At 32.4% G+C, this 12,503-nt stretch overlaps 1 protein-coding gene across 3 annotated transcripts in view; it reads right to left on the bottom strand.

Annotated features, from left to right (window-relative positions):
- Positions 1-12,048, bottom strand: part of LOC148598240 (receptor-type tyrosine-protein phosphatase U-like) — a 30,898-nt gene extending 18,850 nt beyond the window's left edge. For 2 of the 3 annotated variants that reach the window (XM_088561040.1, XM_088561041.1), the window contains exons 1-8: positions 11,938-12,044; positions 8,151-8,369; positions 4,961-5,155; positions 4,113-4,292; positions 3,154-3,333; positions 2,553-2,732; positions 1,548-1,727; positions 686-871 (exon numbers count right to left, since the gene is read on the bottom strand). In XM_088561040.1, coding sequence (XP_088417166.1) covers positions 686-871; positions 1,548-1,727; positions 2,553-2,732; positions 3,154-3,333; positions 4,113-4,292; positions 4,961-5,155; positions 8,151-8,369; positions 11,938-12,004 — 1,387 coding nt within the window. In that variant the 5' untranslated portion in view covers positions 12,005-12,044. Of the gene's footprint in view, positions 1-685; positions 872-1,547; positions 1,728-2,552; positions 2,733-3,153; positions 3,334-4,112; positions 4,293-4,960; positions 5,156-5,689; positions 5,748-8,150; positions 8,370-11,937 lie in introns of all 3 variants that reach the window. The other variant, XM_088561042.1, reaches the window with a different exon arrangement.
- Positions 12,049-12,503: the final 455 nt, after the last annotated feature.

Here is a 12,503-nt window from a genome sequence, read left to right as displayed (position 1 = left end):
TAATGACAACCATGTAATATAACACAATGCCTAGCTAAACAAAGACATACTTATACAGAAAATAAGTGTCGAAATTATATTTACTTCATTTCAATATGATCTGTGACAATTGAGATTGACCTATAGGGCAATGGGTATGTGGCACGGTGTAATAAGAGATGGAGAAATAGAACGGGGATTCGAGAATTGGTAGTATTTAGAATAAGTAAACAACATGGGTTTACATTTTTCATATATCAGACAAACATAAATAATAATGGAGAAATTAATTTGGGAAACTGGCTTCGACGTATTCAACCATGGAAGAGTAATCAAAAGAATGTAATCCAGGGACAAAGACCAGACATGGAAAACAGACACACACAACAAAGAACATAAAGTAACTAAAATCATACATACAAAGTAACAAAAGTAAATGAGCAACTCCGACTCCACTAAAAACTGGGAGCATGGACAAGGTGCACCGGTAGGGTAAGCGTCCTCTGTTTTTCTAGAAACACCCGCCGAGTTGCTCATAAAAAGTCAAGTTCTTTTGGGTAGATGCGATGTATCAAATCTCCGAAATTAGGATTGTTTGAAGATAATACGTCATCTATATGGAAAAATCGTTCAAGTAGATTGTTTAAAACATAAGACTTTACATTGATTTTTATATTATTGCAATACCATAAGTGTATGCTATTACCTGAGGTCAATTTGCAAAGTGGAGGTTCTTTTGTCCAGAAGGATTCTTCTCCATTATTTTGACAAGTAGAGTTAATTTGGGAAGGAATATCTCCACAGGCAAATGTTACCGTTGTATTATAACTGTAAAGTGTTTTGTTTGGGAACCAGTTTAAGTAAGGCGTATTCAGTCTTTCACATGTTATGACTATTAAAGAAAAAGGAAATTCGAATTCAAAAAATGAAATATTTATAACATATAAGTAATGTTAATATCCCAAAGCTCCTGCCTTTCAGGGATAGTATAGAAATTAATTCTAGTATTAGTTATTATTCTATTAAAATAAGGCGAAATGCTACTGTTGTGTATATATACACTTTGGAACTATGGACAATAGATATGGAATTATCTATTTACCCCAATCATCTGTTTTGCCTACCGGTCATAAATAACAAAACTGACCATTACATAATCATCATGCGGAATAATTGGGCATTATATCTATGATGTTTCAGCTTTTGGCCTTGTTATTGTGTTATTTGTGTCTCTGCCACTGACAAGTTTTCGTTATATGTATACATGTAATATCTTAACGTCTGCATGTAGATGATATCAGTTCAAAAGTTCAATGTATTTTATGTATTTTATATTGGAATCTCTTTTCTCATTTGCACCTACGTTCATCTGCCACGAGCGAAAACCGATTTTAACCCATTGCATTCGCACGTTAACCGTTGAATGTTATTGATGGTGTAAACCATCGTGAAAAACTGATTGCCATATCAACAATGAGTTCCATAAATTATTGACAGAAATGTTTTGATTCAAATAAACTTTTCCAGATTAAATATAAATGGTAGAATCCAACTTTTGAATGTTATACCTTCACAAATGGGTGTAGACCCATTCCATTGTCCAGTTCCTTGACATGATATAGTTCTATCGCCAACCACCTTATATCCTTTTTTACATGAAAAGTTGGCAAGTTCATGGTAATGGTAGCCTGTGGTTCTCATTGGTTGTGTCATGTACTGTGGAATCGTCAAGTTGGGACATGTAACCACTAAAAATGGCACAAGCTTAGTTCGCAAAGGTTAACATGGTTTATGCATTATTGGTTATGTTTATGTAAAAACTTTAAATTAGCAGTATCGGGTCATTACTCTATAAATTAAGTAGCTTGATAACTATATTGATTATTTTATTGTCAATTTTGAAATTCTAAAAACAATATGTAAGAAGTTATCATTCCCTTTTATATAACTGCGGCAATTTCTTCAAAACAGGCAACATAATGTGGTATTCCTGCATTTCCTTATCCCAAAATATTTTTTTTAATTCTTTAGTAGTACAATAGAAATTGAAATGAAGGATGGTCAGTGGAGATATTAACACATAATTTAGTTTCATTCTACTTCAGAAAATTACGGGAAGATATGTTGCCAGAATTTTACACTATAAACGGTTAGTAATTAATTTACGCTATATAGCAGATCAAAGTATCTTAACAAAGGAATATATCTTTTGAAACGTAACAGATATTTGAACATCGATTATATTTTGATATGATAAATGACCCCATACCCGACTTTTAAGAAAGACATATACTCAATTATTCACGGTTAGCGATGTCGTTTTAATCTTTTACTATGAAAAATCAATACGGGAAAAATGTATTATAAGCTGGATTAAGGAAGTTAAAAATATAATACAAGCAGTGTTAGAAGTTTCAAAGATGATAATAAACGGTAAATCAAGGAAACTAGGATTTGAACAACGAAAACTTATGATAGTCAATGATATATATTGTAATGTTGATACAAATTTTTTAGCTCATATGACACGGATGAAAGTTAAATAAAATCTTTATATCGAACTTATTACATACATTTACATTTGGGAGCTGATCCATTCCAATATCCCGTTTCTAGACATGATATTACACTGTTACCAACTACATTATACCCTTCGTCGCACGAAAACTTCACAAGTTCTTTGTAGTGGTAATCCGATGTTTTCTGTTGCTGTGTCATGTGCATCGGAGTGCTCGGGTTTGGACACGTAACAACTGAAATTAAATGTCAATAACAAATTTGAAACGTCTATCAATAAATTAACATACATAAACAAAAACGTTGTATAATAATTACAGCACTAATGAGTGAATAACTTGTAACCAATATGTGTCAACATTTAATATATAAATCGAATGAATCAAATAAGGGGAACAATAAAATTAGAGAAAACACTAATACGGTCCATAATCAAGACAAGTCCAATATAAATCTCGCAAAATAGATGTTACACCACCGGAGCAGCTGGTACCGCAATAGTCCTGAATTGGTCAAATTTATACATTTGAATACAATTATAAGGTTGTTTAAGGTTAAATAACGAAGATATAATTGCATCGTACACCCCACTCTCCCGTCTTTAATATTTGGTGTCATTTTTTGTTTGTTTTATAAACTGTATAATTTTTATTCTACCTTTACAGATTGGTGTTGACCCATTCCATTGTCCTGTTTTTAGGCATGCCATTAATCGGTTACCAACCAGATTATATCCTCTATCACATGCAAAGTTGACTATTTCGTTGTAACGATAACCTGTAGATTTCTCCGGTTGTATCATGTGTGATGAAATTGTCAAGTTTGGACATGTTACCGCTATCAAAACGGACTATTTGATTAGTATTAACGGAATCATAATATAAGTATTAAGTAGATTTCGTATGTCCGCGTCTCAAATATATTATAGATCTTCTATACTAGTTAGTAACTGCGTTTTTTATCTATTGTCCAAAACAGATGCTGTTTCTTCAAGCTACATTGATTGCAATTCTAAGATATTTTCACTTGTGTCATACGCGTTGGAATCTTCACTGAAAAAATTAACCACTAACACATTTATGAGGTAACGAGTGGTTATAAAGTATCATGAATCAAATGATTTTCAATATATTAACTTAGCTCGATTATTTTAGAAAACAGGACTAAATATGTAAAACGACTTTCTTGTTTGTTAAATTCAACGCATTTTCAAGCGTTTTGTTCAACGTGTCATATTTTTCTTTCCTCTTTCGTCTACCCTGGACTTGACTTTTTATGAGCAACTCGGCGGGTGTTTTTAGAAAAGCAGAGGACGCTTACTCTACCGGTGCACCTTGTCCATACTCCCAGTCCGAATTGCTCATTTGCTTTTGTTACTTTTTATGTATGATTTTAGTTACTCTATGTTCTTTTTTTTTTGGCCTGTTTTTCATGTCTATTCCCTGGATTACATAGTTTGGATTACCGCTAGATATTGGTTCCCTTGATTACTCTTTGATTACCGCTAGAACCTTGGTTACTCTTTGATTACCGCTAGAACATTGGTTCCCTTGGTTACTCTTTGATCTATAGAATATATATTTTCATGAAGGAATCTAAGTAATCTTATAACCCACCATCACAATTTGGTATCGACCCATTCCAAAGTCCTGTTTCTAGGCATGATATCACTCTGTCACCAACCACATTATATCCTTCATCACATGCAAATTTCACAACATCACCGTTATGGAAACCCTTTGTTTTCACTTGTTGAATCATATGCGGCATAATTATCAGGTCTTGACATTTAGCCACTATAAGCATTGATAAAGTTACATTCATAACAAGATGTACGCACCAGTAGCGGGTGGAAAAAAACAATGAGAACAAAAATTCATCGTCCGGAAGTCGCTATATAACGATAAGTATTCCCAATTATTTTTACTGTCCGATGCTCTGTGCTAACTAGGTAGTGTTCGCACATACACCTACAATTATTTGCCATTTACAGTGAAACATAATAGTGTAAAAAATGCTATATATTTGTACTTACCCATAGGCAATACCTACTCCATTTAAGCATAAAGCTAGGTGAGATGCTATTATCCTTATTTTTCTTCTTAGTATACTTTTATAAGTTAAGTTATGCAAATCTTATAGACTTGGGCATGTTTTGCTTGTTAATGCATTGTCAGTTTCTCCAGTACATTTTAATCATTTTTTTAGAAGTTGTCATATGCATTCGCAACTTTTCATCGAACCATTTGTAGAATCGGAAATCGATCGATCTTAAAATATAACCTTACTGCAGTGGAATGGCATATACTATGCATTTTGTAACGAATATTTCATTGTATACCATTGTTGTTACATTACTTTTGTCTTTAATAAATCACAATCGAATACAAACCACCACTCATATACTCTTGGATTATCTTTTGAGATAGTAAGACGTGTAAGATTATTCTACACAAATACTTACAACAGACGGGAAATTGGTCTCCCCATTGTGCCATTTCATGCCGTCCGTCTGGATTATGACATAAAATAGAATCAGTTCCAATCAAGTCGTACCCAGTTTTACATTGAAACGCTGCTAAATCTCCGTCTTTGTATCGTACTAACTCTGTTGGTTGAAGAGTGTTTGGAATATGAGGTATGTCATCGCAAAAAAACCCTGCAAATGCAAGGTAAGCCAATATACGATATCACCTTTAATATTTGATTCTTTCTCATCGATTGATCAACACAGACTAAATAAAGCATAGGTAAATAAACTACATGTATCACTCCAAGACAACTTACACCAATACGAAACGTGCATCATGAAATAGTGAGACTGATGTATGCATCTATTTAACTTGATATTCGTAGTTGTTCCTACTCTTCAAATTAAAACAAGGAGACAGTGGAAAACAAGGTAGACTATTTCGATTGACGATAAAGCAAGGAATGTGAACCTTCCTATGTTTCTTGGCAATTTACAATACCCATGTAATTGAAATTTCAAAATATATTGCGTACATTTACTGTCTTGTCTATACGTTTTTGTCTTTGTTATTTGCTGATGATTAACATTCAGCCTAAACGAATTTTAATAACATTTTGAACTAACAAGGCTTTCAGACCACAACTGAGATTGATTTTCTATTTTAAATGAGATACACACGTTCAAATGGGCGTGGCTTGTGTCTGTATACATTATATTTACCTTCTACAAATTTTATCGTCTGAACAAACATAGGTTTCTTTCTAGAGTGTGTTAGCTTCTAAAAATTTATTCATGTAGCGTTAAGGAACATCAGATTCATATTTAGTAAGCTGAACATGTTTTTTTACGTTTATTATAACAGTAAAATTGCTTAAAAGTAAACAACTAGAGGCGCTCTAGAGATCTGAATCTTTCACCGGGTAAATAATAGTCTTTTTTTTCTGCCTTCTAAATATGGTTTCTTGACCCTACTGTATTATTTCATAAGAATCGTTTAATCAATAGAGAACATCGTTGTTATACACCCGGTTTTCATATCATAAAATAAATCTCTTGTAGGCATTTCTGTGGCTATGTTTTCCGGCGGAACAAAAATGGCTACGCACAGATTTTTAAGGATATCATGAATATATGTATGCCATGTTTTTTTACAATCCTTTTAGAAGATTTAGGAGAATATTTTCCCCCAAATAATGTTTGAAAAAAGTTAATGGACGATGACAGAGTATGGACATATAATGATGGCAAATGTGCCAGGCGAGCTACAAAATTTGAAAAAAAGAATCAAATGTATTTTACCAAGTGCATGTTACCCGTTGTCTTGCGGAATATAAACATATATGCAATGAATTTTTTTTGTTTATTTTTTTTTTCACACGTTGTAAATTCACCATGCCGTTAAAAATGCAAAAACAAGTGTTGTGAGATTGTAGATATTTATGTTTTCATAATAGTTAGTTAATATCTAGATAAGCATATTTTGATTTAGTGATTGTAACGTTAGACCTATATCCAAAATTTTATCTAGTAGTTTGCTAAAGGTAAGGTGATGAAGTACAATTTTATGTTTCCCATGTAGAATGTTGTTTTAAGTAGTTGTCCTGTTTATGATTTATTGGAAATACGTGTTAAGTTAAGTTTAAAACAAATCACAGATTTCTAGCCCTCCTTTATTGCTTATACTGATAAGTGGTGCGAATTAACCTTTTGAAACAGTCATGACTTACCGTAGGTCACAACAAATATGCAAACAATTCAACAATAGTCATACCAGAATCGCGATAAAAAACGGAAGCTCTATTTCATCATGGTTTTAAATTTATTAGTACAATGTACAGGGATATTTGTCCACCCCTTACGAGGCTAACATAAGAACCTTTGTAATTTAACATGTTTCACATTGAAACAATCTTAGATTTATCCCCGGCTGGCTGGGTATCAATATTGAATTTGGTTGGTTAGCTGCACGTCACTCCAAATCCCATATCCTCGGACGTTGCTAAGCCATATCTCCAGGATTTGCTAGACATTTCCCCGGGAAACATCACGCGCACTGCTGACAGTATTTCCGTCCTCGATGAACACACAAATCACTGAATTCAGAAATCAACTGTCCGGAGTTAACATAAATGACTTGCTCCGTAACTTTAATTCTGTTCCGTACATGCATGTTACTTTAGATCTATCAATACCAACATTAACAAAAACAATTGAACATGAACTCCGATTTTAGCGCCAAATTTCAGTGACTGAATTATAATTTTTTTGTATAATAACTTGTAATTCCTCAATGAATTATGAATTCTGTATACTCCATATATCCCGTGTAGTTGAATGTCGTACCTTTTAAACGAATTATTCCTTTGATGCCATTAATTTGTCATATTTTTTATTGATCGTTAAAGCACATGACTTTGCTTCGTCGTCATCGTCGTCAATGGAATTCCTAACCTAGTTTAGTTTCAACGTCAGATCTCTGGGCCATGAACTTTTGACGCCTGTGATGTAGCGCTAGAGACATTGACCGGCAAAAACAACAATGTCGATTTCCATTGTTATTAAAAAAAAAACACCTTATATTTGTGCACCTGTAGGTTACTACCAAAGAGAGTACCAGATAACACTCAAAATTTGCATATTTCACTATATTTAAAAAAAAATACTAGCAAAAACGTCACATTTGCGTTACACGTATTGTTTAAAATCCATAGAAAAACGTCAGTTTAAGCTTGAAACTGGGGATAAAATCGTACCCTACGTATGTATCCGTAGATATGGAAATTTTAAACTATTCAGTACTACCGTACACCATTCGGCTTCTCTTTACGATGTACTAACGTACTTCGGGGATTTAAAATCTCCATATCTACGGATACTAACGTAGATAACTTATAATATTTAATTTGGAATATGAGGGTGGCAACAACAAATCATGAATAACGCGCTATCTCTGAGTAACATTTGTTTACTTTTATTTTAGTATTTTACACATGAAATGATATTTTTATTACGTGTATAGTTGACTATATAAACCACATGTAGTGCATTAATATAACTATAGTTTATCATACTATGACCAAGCAATTGCAAAAAAGCTAAAATACTCAATCATTCAGTACATATTTTTTCCCGAAAGCACACAATAAAATAAGAAGTGTTTACAAGTTATATCTATACATACCACAGTAGGTGATATCGCAATACGTTTTTGTGTGAGTTTGTGAATTATATGTATAACACCATGTCCTTGGACGATTGTCAGGGTTCCTACAGTGGTTGTGGCTAACATTTAGAGGTGAATCTTTAACAGTATTCCATGGTACACATGATTGGTAACCGGCTTTACTGATATTTCCTTTGTAATTAACTCCAGCATCGAGTCCAGAAATGCAATCTATATCTGTAATATATATAAATGTTTTATGAATAAATAACATTTAGTTTTTAATATTGACTCTATCACTGTTCATATCAGGTGATTCCTGATATTAATCTTGTTAAGGTCAGTCTCTAAAGTAATATGATATTAATTCCTCTTATCGGTAATTTGCAAAGTTTTTAATAAACGATATTCGTTATCTGTAATATGTCAAAACTAAAACCACTAATGTCATTAAATGCGGACTTTATAATCGGATGACCTTTGATCATGATGATTAGTGGTACAATCCAGTCAAAATTGACCATGTGCGTCACTTGATAAATGATGTGACAGGGGATGGTGAGGGTATCAATACAATAATGTTTTGACATTTTTTTGTGCATTAAGATTATTTAATTGTGAGTTTATTATCACTTTCCCGGTTCTGCTAAAGATTGGTGCAGTGAAAAGGAAAGGAAAAAAAACACACTTGATTGATTTTGAATTCCAAATGATGATAAACTTTGATCATTTATCTGGTAACTATCCATAAATCTATGTTCTGCTTTTATTGTAGTACTTTATAGTGAATAGATTACAAGGCTTTATAAACATCAGCTGCATAAGATAATGATCACGGAAGCAGACGGTATATAGCCCTCAATGGCAAAAGAATTCAGCAAACGTCTTACTCGTGGGCTCACAAAAGTACAGTATTGATTTATGTATATTATTTCAGAATAAAGTGACTAGGTTACAAAACTTTATAAAAATCAGCTGCATAATATAAAGATAACGGAAGCAGACGATACATAGCCCTAAATGGCAATAGAATTCAGCAAACGTGGGCTCATGTACAGTATTGATATATGTATAGTATTGCAGGATAATTTTTTTCTTAGATTTGAGATATCGTTGTACAAGTACTGCATTTGTACTTGTTTACACTATTGTTTTCAGAAACGGTTAAAAATGCAAATTTTCTGGTAGTTGCAATATCAAAGTTAAACATAATTTCATTTGCATTCAAAAAGAGTATATATCTTTAAATATTGGAATTGTCTTTACATACGTAATTTCGACTTCACTTTCGTAAATTTGATGATAAACTTCAAAATCAATATATCAACACAGGAAGTTAATTTACCTCCTACATTCAGTGCCTTATTTTCGTACCGTCAAATTAAATGTATTTGTTAATTTTAGATTATAGGTTGACAAATTAAATACAAGTATTTGAGTTAGATTTATAAGAAATTTGTACTCATTTTGTATCATTAAATGTAAAATGAGTTTTCTTGACAACACTAATACTAAGTTTTGATAAAAATAAAGTTTTTGTTCAACTATGATTCTAAATTAATACTCAAAACAGATTGTTATAGCCAGGACAATATCAACTTGTACCCGTTAACCAAAACAAAACAAAACATTTAAATGTCTACCTTTTTTACGGATTTCATAAAAGTCACTTTATATTATTCTAATAGAGTATGTAAGTCTCGTCATCTGACCGCGTGATTTCAGGAGAATGGGTCCTTGTCTACCATTCAAAAGCATGGAGATTTGTTATTTAGAGAGTGTTAAGTTCAGTGTTGAGGGCAAAACATCTTTTTTCCGTAAAAATACCGATAATAAATGACAAATATCTATTTCTACATGATAAAGGTATTAAGAAAACATATCAAATTGAAGATTTTACATTGCTACACAGCGTTTCGAGTGCCCAGGAGTAAACAATAAAATGTAGATCGGTCTTCGGTTTTCAATACGTTCTACATCGTAAATTCCGATAAAGAAAATGTAACTAGAACGAGACTTACATACCCTATATTAAAATGATGGAATAACATCTACACTCCTTTAACACCGTGAAGCGAGACATATTCGTGACGAATTCGAAAATGTATGTGTCAAGTTCTGCTTATTGAATATACACGGCAGTAGTTGATGTTCATAAACAACTATCTTGTTACTTTTTACTCGCATAAATCATTCATATCCATGGTGCATGTAGTACATAATAATATATAACATAATAAGCCGCATATTTGACCGTTACTTCAATTGAAATCTTATCTATGAAAATATAAATACACACATTTTGATTTATAATTATATTTCAAGGATACCAAATATGTGCTTGTAAACAGGGGTTGAATTACTAGGACCGCTAAATGCACAATTTAACACATGTCATAGCTCCCGATTATTTATACAAAACAAAAGACGAACTGTAATGATACCTACTCTATTTCTGACGTTAATCAGATGTTTTAACATCTTCGTAAATATGTCTCCTCCAATGGGCATACATTTTGTATTATAACGATAAAAAAAGTTTGATTTTATATCTTAAATCCCGTTTTTTTAACCTATGTATTCAATTATTTTTTAAGGGTAAACGTGGAATTATTTTCCTTGTTAGTACCCATTTTAAGGAAGAAAACGTTTATGTCTGCGAACATAACAGGGAGAAATATTCTACAAAAATTTACAAAGTTGTGTGTAATTTTGACATGTTTGAGTCTTCAAGAACTTTTTTTTTTGTTAATTTTGCATCTAAAACCATTTGCAATTTCAAAGTGTATTTTGATCTTCTTATTAAATTCACTTTACTTTACAAATGGCGTTGGGTCATTATCTGAAATATGCACAAAATTTCCATCATCTTACTATTAATTTTCAAAATAAAATGTATCGGAAGCCACCGCATATTTGTAATTTCCTTTTTACGGGAAGTTACGTCGAATTTAATCAATGATATGTATATATATTGACTGGTTTACTATAGAAATTAAGAGTATGCATCCACTATTAGTTTCATCTTTACACAATGTCAATGCTTAAATCATTTTGCGGCGAAAACTGACAAAATTGTGAATTCCGTTATCTGAGTTGAAAAAAAAAAGAAATTTATCATAACACAAAAAAAGTCTACTTTATTACAAATTTCATTCCATACGATATTTTAGTCGAAATAATATACACAATGCGACATCCCTTTGGCACCTGCGTATGGAGTGTTCATATCACAACTCATACGTTTTGCCAGAGCTTGCCGAGACTACGCATACTTTTTGTTTCGCGCTAGAACTCTAACAAATAGGCTTCTGGAATAGGGTTATGTTGCTACAAGATTGAAGTCATCACTACAGAAGTTTTATGGTCCTCATCATGAACTCGTGGATCGTTATGGTGTATCCATCTGCACCATGAAAACTGATATATTCAACGGGTCATAGGTTGCCTTTCCTCGTTTGTCTACCCCGAACTTGACTATTTTATGAGCAGCTCGGCGGGTGTTTCTCAAAAAGCAGAGGACGCTTACCCTACCGTTACACCTGATCCATGCTCCAGTTTGTAGTGGAGTCCGAGTTGCTCATTTGCTTTTGTTACTTTGTATGTATGATTTTTGTTATTGTATGTTCTTTGTTGTGTGTGTCTGTTTTCCATGTCTGGTCTTTGTCCTTGGATTACATTCTTTTGATTAGAAGATTTATAACCTTGGTTCCCTTGATTACTCTTAAAATGTTTTAGTCCAGCATGTTAAGAAACCAGATTATAGGAACAGCAAGCCGGTAGTCTAATTAAATATGATACTCACTCAGTTTATATAAAAAGCAACAGTAAAATGTTGTTGTTAAATAAATCAACAAACTTATAAAATGCATCTTTCCTCGTCCGACCGTAGACCAATGAGGAAGAAAGGCATTGATATCATCGTAGTTATAAGTATGACGCCTAAGAGACAAGGTTATGTTATCTTACCTTTAAATCCTAAAACAAACAGTACCCTATAAAAGGATTCGTGTGATAAAAGTTTAAAATTTGACGCATCTTTCGAATAAATTTATGTTTTTCTCGGTAAATACTTACATGGAAAATAAACGAAATATATGATATGAAGATTGAATTGTAATCATCATTATCAAGCATGCATGTTTAAAAAAAAACAGTTCCAAGTTTGTATGATGTATGCCAATGTTAGTATGGAATCAGTAAATGTTGTCTTTGAACGTTAAAATAAATATTTAAATACCAGAAAGTAAATATTTTAATCAGTACATATATTAGAATTAGATTCGAAATTTCTTTTATCTGTTGACTTACCGTACTATCAATTCATAATTTTCAGACGTTTATAACATTTAAATCTCTAAAAAAGCAAAT

This window comes from Perna viridis, chromosome 14 (assembly GCF_037379345.1).
Source record: "Perna viridis isolate PV_CMFRI_1.1 ecotype Kerala chromosome 14, ASM3737934v1, whole genome shotgun sequence".
Classification (NCBI taxonomy): domain Eukaryota; kingdom Metazoa; phylum Mollusca; class Bivalvia; order Mytilida; family Mytilidae; genus Perna; species Perna viridis.
The sequence above is the reverse complement of the archived record's forward strand: the minus strand, read 5'-3'. Positions and strand labels throughout refer to the sequence as shown.